Source organism: Corvus cornix, chromosome 5, assembly GCF_000738735.6.
Source record: "Corvus cornix cornix isolate S_Up_H32 chromosome 5, ASM73873v5, whole genome shotgun sequence".
Taxonomy (NCBI): Eukaryota; Metazoa; Chordata; class Aves; order Passeriformes; family Corvidae; genus Corvus; species Corvus cornix.
The window spans coordinates 13,687,625-13,699,338 of NC_046335.1; the positions used below are offsets into that span (position 1 = coordinate 13,687,625).

The 11,714-nt window shown below is 39.6% G+C and overlaps 1 protein-coding gene across 2 annotated transcripts in view; it reads right to left on the reverse strand.

Moving 5' to 3' along the window:
• VRK1 (VRK serine/threonine kinase 1) overlaps positions 1-11,508 on the reverse strand; it is a 34,326-nt gene extending 22,818 nt beyond the window's left edge. Inside the window, exons 1-3 of one of the 2 annotated variants that reach the window (XM_039552959.1) lie at positions 11,416-11,508; positions 4,052-4,213; positions 2,526-2,581 (exon numbers count right to left, since the gene is read on the reverse strand). In XM_039552959.1, the coding sequence (XP_039408893.1) occupies positions 2,526-2,581; positions 4,052-4,208 (213 nt within the window). In that variant the 5' untranslated portion in view covers positions 4,209-4,213; positions 11,416-11,508. Of the gene's footprint in view, positions 1-2,525; positions 2,582-4,051; positions 4,214-10,913; positions 10,939-11,415 lie in introns of those variants that run through there. The other variant, XM_019285312.3, reaches the window with a different exon arrangement.
• Between the last annotated feature and the right edge of the window lie 206 nt (positions 11,509-11,714).

The window sequence follows — 11,714 nt, forward strand, 5'->3', positions numbered from 1 at the left end:
AGATGTATCTTTCTCTGGTCAGAAAGAAAAATCTGCTGTCTTTTCATACTTGGAGAATGGATAAATGATTTAGCCATAAACCAGATCTTAAAAGTTAACTATGAACGTGTTTTCCCACAGTACCATTAATTCTACCTACAGATAAATAAATGCATATGTGATGCTAAAAAAGCTTACACAATGTCCAATATTTGCCATAATAATCCAGAAGGAGTGCAAACAAATTTCTACAGCTTTATGCCCAGGGTCATTCTAAACACATGACTTATAAAACTGAAATTAAACTCTTATTCAAGAAGATAACATAATGAAAGATTGATTATAGAGTACATGTCAAAACCCAACAAATTTCAAGTAGTGTTTTAAGAATTCTGATCTTTTTCAGTCAGAAATGTCATGAAATGTAATTAAGCCCTGCATCCACTCCTGAACAATGACATCTGAAAGGTCCACATGTTAAAAAGCGCTTTTTTTTTTAATAAAAGCTGTGATCCATTTCATACTGCTCAGACATCAATACTATGAGGACATGTCAAAGCCTAAGCCAATTTCCATCCTGCTTTAATACCTTTATTTGAAGAACATTACTTATAGAAGCACATATTTTGTTAAATACTAATAATTGTTCAAAGCTGTTAACCACTTTGCTTCAGCTGATAGAAAAACTAGCAACCACCCAGGCACCAGAAAATGGGCTCTTAGCTGTAGTTGTGTTCTACTAGACTGTAGAGGCATAATATGTTATGGGTCATTTGTGAGGCTAGCACAAAGACTGGGGCTATTCTTTACTGCCATAAAGACAAAATTACGAAAGGCAAATTAAAAGTGAGTAGTCATCTGGGATATTAGCAATGGAGGTATTTACAAAATGCTGCAACAAAGTGAATCTAGCATAGGAGCAACCCAAAAGTTGGGGCAACTCTTATATTCAAAAGTGGAGAGAAGCAGATGGACAGGTTTCAAACTCAGGAAAAGAGGGGGACGGGAATTACACACAGCATAAAGTAATGAATATCTGATGATTTTCACAGCAAGTCAAACCAGATTCTTCCATGAAAGTTAAATGGTGCTCTGCTTCCTGATCAGTCCAAACTCAGCAGGAGCCAGTAATTAGAAGCCACTGCCTCTCACAGGCAAACCACTGCTGCTGGTCTCAATGTCTGCCTTTAAAACAGGCCACAGCTCCAGTACGATGGACACCCCATCCTCAACAGTACAGGCTGAACATACTAACACAGGTTGCCACCACACAGCTGCAGGCTGGGGCTCCTGGTCTGTCTGCAATTGCTGCCACGAACACCTAAGGCAGCAGCAGCAGGCTGATGTTGAAAGTGTGGCAGTCTGATATTTGCGCAGCAAGCACTGCTTTTTTCAGCGAGAGACAACACTTCGGAGGGAGGGTCATCACAAACTGCACCTTGGGGTGGAACAGTATCAAAACCAGTATTCTAAAATTTCCCCTTAGTCAGCAGATGTAAATACCAAGATTAAAGGCACATACTAACCAAAATGTATTTTACTCTAATTTAACCTAACCTTATAGTTTCAGGAACAAATGTTAAAAGCACTAACATAGATACAAAGTGGCTAGCTACTGCAGCAAGACATTTCAGTATCATTATGTAGTTTTACAAATAAAATGTTAAAACAGTGCAGTTCTGAACTGCGCTGAAATACTAATCTTTCACACTGTGAAGCTCTTGTACAGTTTTCTGGTATTTACTTTTATTGCAGGAGCAGAAGTGCCACCAAGATAATGAAGGGTCTGGATCTCCTATGGCTATTCCCATACTCCCTGTTTTTTCACTAAGACTTTGCAAGATCTTACCAGACCTATACAAAATACTCTGGCAAAATTTAAGAAAAAATACTTTATACCTTAGGAAGAAAAATAGCCAAATCCAAGTAAATAACTCTTTTTTTAGACTAAAACTGTAAGAATATTTCAAGTAATAGAAAGAATTTGCTGATTTGCTACAATGGGCTAAAAATGAGCTATCAACAGTGCTTTTTCTTCTCTCTAATCATTAGGTTAAAAAATCGTGTCAGTGATATTTTAATTCAATAGCAATTAGAACATGTATGTGGGTTATGAAAAAACATTTAAAGGACTTTGTGGAGACCTCAGGAATCAAAGTTTTGCTGTTTCTACTCATGAGCCATCTGTCAGTTTACCAACATCCAGTGGTGAGCAACAGTTCACAGAGACTCGCCGCTGAATCACAGAAATTCTCCAAAAGCTAGACAGATTTCATTCACTTGGTGATAACTGTGCTGTTTATAGGAAGCAAATGACAGAGAATCTGATCCATCTCATGGATCTTTTTCAATTCCACTGATATTCCATAATGATGTTCCTCATACACAGGAGTCCCAATTCTCAGCAGCATTTCTCTGTATCCCCACACTTTTATTTTAAATAGTACTTTGCAATGCATTATTTTCAGAAGTTGTTTTAAATTATACATTCTAATCTAGAACAAATATTTTCAAGTTGTGAAGTAAAAATTCAAATGCTCTCTTACCACTTTTGCAACATAAGGGGCATCACTGCCAACCGCCTTTGAAGAATTAACATCAGCTGTTAAAAAGGAAGCTTTCATTAGTAATAGGAAAGGAAACTGTCACAAAGCGTACACTTGCTATGCAGGATGGACAAACGTACAACAAAGTAACTAAGTACTGACAAGAACATAGACCAGTACCTTAGCCTTTGGTAAGAAAATCACTCTATATGTGAAGGCTACTGTATATGGATATTGCATTCTTGCATTCTCCCTTCTGTTTGAGGAGTACAGGCAGTTTACTAAATGAATGAGTTCATTTTTATTATCCAATAACTTTTTCCTACTCAATAGTATTCCTTTTGCTTTCTAGGACTATTATAAACATACAGATTGGTGGACATAAAGAAAAATAAATTTCATGTTGCCACGTCACGTATCCAAAGGTGACTTTCTGTTGCTACTAAGTTGTTGGTATTTGTGACAAAAGACACGGATACGAAGAACATCAAGTTAGGCAAGTATAAAGTACAGGAACAGTCAGGGTCACAGCGTTCTGCAAATGATGGGGAAGCAGAGAGCAAGCTTTGGCTTGAACAAAGCAGGAATTCGAGAGTTGGAACTCCAGTAAATTTAATAGCTCATTGAGCGAGGCTGAGTAAGTAGTTGAAAGCTTCTCTGGCAAAAAGCCACCCACTGGTCCTGTTTTTCTCCTTAACCCACTTATGCTGCAGTCTGTTCATTTTAAAAGCAGGACAGATTTTTTTCCTGTTTTCCAACTCAGTATGAATCCAGTGCAACCTTTTCCCCAAGATGAGGAAGACCATATTATAATGATCACATTAACTTTCATCCCTTCAAAACTGTTTGAAAAATGACTAGGGGCAATCAAGCAGAGAAGTCTCAAGACCTCTCTTATCTGTTCATGTGTCCAAGTAAAAGAGGTACTAAGTATGGAACACTATTGACTTTAAAAAGTTTTCCTTGTAATAGTACTGCAAAACAAGACCTGAACTGAGGCTTTAAACTGTAAGTTCTTTGATTTGTTTTTAGCATTGGTCACATTAAAAAAAGGATATGGCATGCCAAAAGTTCACAAGGCAATGGAAAAGTAAATGCAATACCAAAGTCTAAACCAGTCCAAATACTGGCTGACCAGTAGCCTCCAGATAATATGCACTGACAGTTTCAGTTCAGAATTCATCATTATAAAGACACTCATGCAAAAATCCAGTCTTTCAGCCAGACCAAAATTCAAATTTAAATAAATACTAAACTATCCTTTCCATGGCTAAAAAGTAACAAAGATTTTGATTTTTAAAAAGAATGAACTACCACTGGAAACTCATAAAACTAGTATTTAAAATGACCATTTATCTATTTTCAAGATTTTTTTCCAACACCATGACCCAAGCTAAGGTTCTAGTAAAAAAGATCACGTGAAGACACTTCATATTTCTAACTTAGGGTTAACTTTTCATTGTTTTGAATAGGGATAAACATCTCACTCTCCACTGTAAAGCATTATCAAAGATAGCTACACTTACCAAGGTATAGGCGTCCAAAGCCTCCCTGCCCTATAGGGGCACCTAATTTCCATTCTTTTCTTGATGTATCTGCAAGAACCTCCCCCAGACCAAACACTTCAGCAAGTTTCCTCTTTGCAGGGGCTCTTTTTCCAGCAGTTTTCTTATTATTTGGCATTTTCCCTAGAGAAAGTGAAGGGAAGAAAAAATAAAAAAAAATAGGTTACATGTTGATCCCACTTATTTTACATAAAAATCTGTTAGAAGCACAAAAAAGAATGGGTTGTTTAAGTTATAATTTATTACTACAAAGATACTTGAAAATAAATGCAGTAAGCAGTTTCATTGGCATGAATTCTAAGTGAGAAACAACTAATTTTTCCAGGCATCACAAAAAATTTGACAGCAAAAATCTTCACAAGAGAAACCTATTACAAGACCTTGTATAATACATGCTAAAAAAATCTCAGAATCTATCATATTCAATCAATCACAACCAATCATAGGTCTAAACTTAGAAAAAAGTAAACTTATGAAATAAAGCTCATCAGTTCTCCTGAAGTTAAACATGCATATTGAAAAACTGCAAGTCTTCAGTAGTAATATGAGGAATTCCCCTTACCTGTAAAAAATAAAAAGTCATTCAAACAATTAATTATTTTTTCTCCTATATAACTGCAAGAAAAAAATAATGAAAGTCTGGTTATTGTTTACAGGGCAGCATTGAATAGGTCATCACAAAAACTAGCACATAAATACCTATTTTGAGATCCCAAGTGTGAAAGTATTACTGCTGCCTTCTCACAACCCCCGGTTTCAGATAAGCAATATTTGCAGAAATAACAGCCCACCAGAATACACCTCTTCTGCCAAACTGAATCATAGAATCATATCATATTGTGTATTGCAAAGAACCTTTTCAATGTCATCTAGTCCTTCTGCAATGAGCAGGGGCATCTTCAAACCAGATCAAGCTGCCCAGAGCCACATCCAATCTAAACTTGAATGTTTCCAGGTATGGGGCACCTACCACCTCCCTGGGCAACCTGTTCTACTGTTTCACCAGCCTCATTGTAAAAATTTCTAACTTCTATCTATTCTAAACTTTCTTTTTTTGAGCTGAGAACAATTACTCCTTGTCCCATTGCAAAAAGCCCCGCTAAAAGGTTTGTCCCCATCTTTCTTACAGCCCCCCTGTAAGTACTGAAAGGCTGCAAAAAGGTCTTCCTGGAGACTTCTCTTCTCCAGGCTGAATAATCCCAACTCTCTCAGCCTTTCATAACAGAAGTGTTCAATTCCTCTAATCATCTTTGTGTCCCTCCTCTGGACTTGCTCCAACAGGTCCATGTCCTTCCTGTGCTGAGGACCCCACAGCTGCATGCAGCACTGCAGATGGAGTCTCACCAGAGCAGGGCAGAGGGGCAGAACCCCCTCCCTTGCCCTGCTGCTTTGGATGCAGCACAGGATACACCTGTTTTTCTGAGCTGCTTGATGGCTCACGTACAGCTTCTCATCCACCGTCACCTTCAAGTCCTTCTTGGCAGAAGGCCTCGTTTTGAGCAAGTGTTTTGAGGTTTTAGTAGAGCCAGACTTTGCTGCACTAAAAGAAATTACTGCAAATGCAGCCATGACACAGCAAAGAGTGCACTAGGTCTCTTTACATGAAAGGCCTTCATAAATTGTTTTACAAAACACTGAGCTTTCCCTCTACCTTATGCAGATAAATGTCATACAAACAAGTCACATTTATTTTCTGAAAGATACCATTCTGATTGGTGGGATTTTATTATTTTGCTGGAAGTAGGAAGCAATATTAATACACAATTTGGGAAGTTTTTGGATAGCAAAATAACTTTTTCATAGTAGTCTAGCTACTCAATACAATAACCCTAAGGCAAACTCAGTTATTCGGCATCAGTTTTCCTCCTTCATTTCTAATGTTCCTCTAGGATTTTAGTTTCCCAAATAGAAAACTGCGTAACTGTGACAACTGTTCCAAAAGCACTCCCCCTCCTACAAAACTGGGTACATTCAGCAAATTTTCTTCCTCAAAAAATGACTGTCACCCAAATAGCAACTGAAGAGAGAAGCCCATAACCACTTCTCTACTTACTAAAGACAAGAATAACTGTCAAGTTGTCTGAAAATGTTCTTCTGTCCACTAATACTCAAGTCTGCAGCTGTGACTGACCAAACCCCTCGAGGTGGAATGTGACAGAATAAAGCCCAACAGTGGATAAAACACTCCGTGGAGATGGAGAATGGTGATGTGCCCACGGATCTCTGGCAATAATGCAAAGGAACTCACAGGAGCGCAACACAAAGGGGGCCAGTGGGTGGCCTTTGTTTTAGGAAAGCAGCTAAATGACAGTTGAGTGGAGCTCAGAATTGCTAAGTGGATCAAATGGAGGTGTAAATGTCTCCCGAGATTAGCCAGGCCATCTTGGGGGCAGTGAATAGGAGGCTGAGTCCAATACAAGCATGCAAAAACTAAATAACTAGGAAAATAACTTCGAAAGAACAATGGGCTTGGGCTGGTTGCAATCCAAATATTCCTTCCCGGTGGCTGGGGACACCAGCATCGTGACAGTGAACATATTACAGAGACCAGTAATGAGAATCACAAGAGTTCTGTGACTGAACTGTGCATTGCAATTGCTGTATTTTGCCAAGTGTCACAATTATCTTGTTTTCAGTATATTTTGTATCATTCTCCTAAGTCAGAAATCTCCCATAGCATCAAATATCTTCAAATAAGTAAGTTTAATACTAAATATTACATCATTTATACATTGAACATCTAAAGTAACCTAGTCAGAGAGTAATGGACTCTGGCAGCAAGCAGTCTCCAGACACCACAGTCACTCAATACAGGAATAAATGCAGAAAAGAAGGTGCATCATTACAGGCCAAAGTTCTACTTTTTCAGTGTCTTTGTTGATCTGAGAAGTATCTTCATGTCATAGAACCACATCTGAATACCTTCTGAATATCGTACTCATATCTAAATGAGTAACTTCAACAAAGCACTTTTATGAAATACATCACAGGAAAATACTGGTATTTATCAACACCTACATTGCACAAGCTTCCTCATTATTACAAAATAGGATGTTTTAATTCTGCATTACTTTTCCATATTTCCCCTTCTATACAGTAACATTCTTCCCTACAATCAACACACATTTTACACATAAATTTTAAGACTAGCTTTACCCACATCATTATCCACAATCTCCAAGAAACTCTCTACATCCCTTTGTCTTTCTTTTTTTTTAATCTTCAAGTGATACATAGTTTACTGTCTTGAAGGAAGATCCTTCCTCCAGATTTTCTCAGGAGAAAAATGAGACTTTCAGGTACCAAAGACAATTCCAGCCAGCTCAGATAAGACCATACCAGTGAGAAAGCAATGGTGTCAAAGTGACAGAAAGAACAGAGTGGTATAAAAGGCTACGTGTTGACATCACTTACAAGAGCAGGCCAAAAAGATCACTGCAGACCTTTAAGCAGCTTCACAGGACATCCAAATCAGGAAATGGATTAAAACAAAGGGGAGACTGAAATTATTAGAAGTGGTAATGAAATAAACCAGAAGTCTGGAGCCCCAAGGCTGACTCAGATAAAGTGAAAAAGAAAGTGCAAAAATCAGCAGCACTGCCCAGTGACTCAGATGTGGGACAAGATCACACACACTGTCATCTAAAGGATACCAAAACATATCCAAAATGAGCATGCTGTCCTCAAGCTAAGAAACAACTTATTGTCAATGTAAGAATCATGCAGAGGGCTTGAAGGACTGCACCCCCTTGATCTCTGAGTCATTACAAATAATTCGGGCAAGACTTGGACAGACACGCTTAGGTGCTTGACTGCTGGACAGATTGCTGCCCGTAAGAGAAAAATGTGTAGCCTCTCTTACAATAAAGCTAGCAGGCCTGTGAAACAAACCTATTGATACACTCCACATCTTTGACATTCACAGTGAGACTCGATAGCAGCCTCGCTTAAAAGGGAATTAAATTTACTTAAAATAGCTCCTCAAGAGTATCAAAGGAAGAGCTGGTGCTTCCCTCTTCTTCCACACCCCCGCTTATTTTGTTTAACATGGTCAATAATTGTACGCCTGAAGGTATTTATTTTTTTAAAAAATTGTTAATGACAACTTCCTTTATCCATAAAAGCAAAAATTCAAAATGGACATAAGTTTGAACGTCCCCAGCTGGGAACCCTGCCCTTAACAAATACACTAGATACACATACATGGTTTCTTGGCTGTCTGTATTCATACCCATCTGTTAACATGGCACTGTGCCTACTTACAAGTTGGTCAAACTATCAGCAGGCCATAGGTGCCAAACACTGATCGCTTGCAATGGGCAGCATGCACAATACTAAGCACTCACTCTCTTGCAAAAAAGCTGTTATCCAAGGAAATATTTAAGCAATGGCTGCACATGCTTTCACATTTATTTGGATAAATCCATTCAAATATCTTCCGTTAATTGAAACCAAAGACACCTGGACACAGCAGAAATTTTCTACATGAAAATACAGAACTAGGAAAAAAAAAAAACATGATAAAAAATGAAAAAAGACAATTAAAATTTAGTGCAAATTCTATCTTTCTATGTGCTTTTCAACCCACAGTAAACATGAGGGGTTTGTCAGGAAACTTAGGCACCAACAAACATAACATAGAGATGTCTTCTGTACATTGCACAACTGGAATAAAGCCATCTACTTCTCCCTAAAATCACTTTAAAAATTCACCACCACTACCCCTTCAAAAAGAAAAAAAAATCTTAAACTTTCCTCTCAATACTTCTTCCCATCAACAAAAGGAAATATTTTCTACTCACAGGTATTGTGAAGTTTAATTCATTAGTTCCTGCAATCATGCTAAAGTCCTTGGAAACAGTGCCATGGATGTCAAGTACTGTACTATCGTTCAAGTGTCAGACCTGACCCTACTTAGCTAAGGTGCCTGACAAGAACAATTTTCAAGGTGCATGATTGTAAACAGCAGCATTTTATGTTGCTACAATGTGCTCAAAACAAAGGTTTTCCTACTAAGAAGTATGAATAACAGAAGTCTATTTGTCTAAACTCTCTCCAAAAGCCTCTTAGTACTACAAAAGCCTCTACCTAATAAAACATCTTGGAAGAAACAGAATACACTGTACTTGAGATACACTATTGATGCAAAATTGTCTGCGTATCAGTGGTGTTATCTTTACAAATGTTGTCTGCAATGGTTGCTACTTGAGCAATACTTGAACTCTTAGAATAAATATGAATAGCCACTTCTCAATTCTTGTTGCCATTCATTATCAACAAAACTCTGAAATGAATACAAAACAAATTTATTTTGAAGGAAGTATTTCTGCTGTGTGTCACATAAAACTGATTTCTTCCTGTTCTTCCTCTTTTATTTTCTGGAAAATGTAATTTTTACAGCTGTCTGTCTTAGTAGGACCTGTTTTCATTGTCAACCCAGAGAAGGCATGCTGATGACCAGTGCTCCCAGATGAGCAGGTAGTTCCAGCATGACCTGAAATCTATGTATCATTAAAACTGTTCATTAATCAAAGCAAGATCTATGTCTGCCTGAAAAAAAAAACCAAAATTAAGACAAGGAGAAAACAAAACTAAATTTTTGCTCAAGGAGTGGGGAAAAAAGAACATGACACTTTAAGACTTCTGAATACTGTAGAACTGTTTCATAGGAGGGATCTCACAAAAAATAACTGATGTGTCAGTGACTTGTCACACTAAGCAAGGTAGACCGTGAACAAAGACTTTCTTGCATAAATCAGACATCCTGTGACTGGTCTGTCATTGTGTTACGTCTGTGAAGACTTCTCCAATCGAAGTTCCTGACCATTAAGACACCTGATAATTAATGGCACTTACGGAAGAAGAGGCACTAAGGTTCTTTCCCCAAGAAATACAACAAAAATATCTTTTTAGACAAATTAATAAATGCCATTGATGTACCACAATTACTGAGAAACACATAATCACAACAGCACCATACTGGAGCAAGGCAATGCCTTTTTTTCCTTTTTTTGCTAAACAGACCAATATGACAGTATTTCAGAATGCAGGTTGTTCAGAGGTAGGAAACAGCCATTTACAAGAGCAATTACTGTGTTACTAATTTAAAATTGCCTTCTCAAAATCCATTACCTTCTTTTAAAGTTATTTTAAGGTCATTTAAGGTTCTCCTGAAAATCCTAAACATCACTCAGTTATCGCAATAAAAAACAGTGAGCATTGTAAGGTACCAAATCATGTCACTCCCAATCACCTCACCTCTATACCGACTGCAAATACCTAAAATACATGTGAGACACTTAAAAGTTTTTTGATAATTTGGCACACTGTATAAAAAGCAGCAGCTCTGAAGTTCATCAGGAATCCTGCCTCATTTGGGGGTTATCCCCAAGAATTTAGTGGACAGCTTATTCCTACAGAGGAAGGCTCAAACCCTTTGACACAGTAATAGTTACAGGAAGCTTCACAACACCTTCTGTATTTTTGTTAGCCATAAAAAGGGCCCATGGATTCCCTTTAAATTAATAAAAGCCTTTAAAGTGCTTAAGCACAAATTGAGAACAACACAATTCACCCTGCCTGCAACTCCTTAAGTCTTAAACAAGGAAGTTAAATAGCAAGAAACAGGACGTGAAGAAAAACCACAATGACAGAAACCAGCTTAGCCCAATTCTTACACAACAAGCCTTTCCTGATCCTAAAATCGCATATTTTTGTGATCCGTAGGCCTGTATTTTAAAAAAAAGTTTACTTCAAAACAAAACTCAGGAACGCCTCCCAACCAAGGTGATGGCACACCGGGATGATCCTGAAGGTGACAAACCTCTAAGTGGCACAGAGTATAGCTTTTACTCAGCCTCCTCCACCTCGCCTTAGCGCTACAAAAAAAAGAAACACGAAGGAAAACAACTTAGGCCGCTGCCACCGAAGGCAGCTTTAGAGCCCACAGGCCGGGAAGGCGGGGAAAGGGAGGAGTCCCCATACCTCAAGGGTGAAACTGAGGGAGCTCTGCCCCACCTGCCCCCGTTCTCTCCCTCCCTGCCGGCCCAGGAAGAGGCCTCCAGCGCCACGGGCTGGGCCAGGAGAGAGAAGAGAAGAGAAGGAGCCTTCCCTACGCCTGGGGAGAAACAAGGCCCGAGCGGGCCCAGGCGGTACCACCGGCCTCCTCCGCGAGGGAAGCGGGAAAACCGGCCCGCAATACGCCAGAAGAGCCGGTGACGATCGGCACGGCGAAGGGGATACGAAACAATGCCTCAAAACTCGCCTCCAAAAAAAAAAAAAACCCAAACAACTGCACCCCAGAGGCAGCCGCTGGCTCCAAGTACCTCCTGCGCGAGCGGGCCCGGCGCCGCTCCTTCCTCCCGGTCCGAAATTCCCGCACTGCCCGCGGCCCCAGGCGGCCCGCCCGCCCCGGCACCACCTCCCAGCATCACCCGCGCCCATTGGTCCGCCGAGCGTGGCCCTCCGCCCCCGTCCCTCCCTGGTCGCGATACCTGATGGGAAGTGTAGTCCGTAGGCGCAGCAAAGGGCCACAGGAGGGGCGGACAAGGACTACACTTCCCAGCAGGCACCGCGGCCCGCGGTGGGCCAAGAGCTGAAGTTTTTAGCGTTACGGAACCGTTCG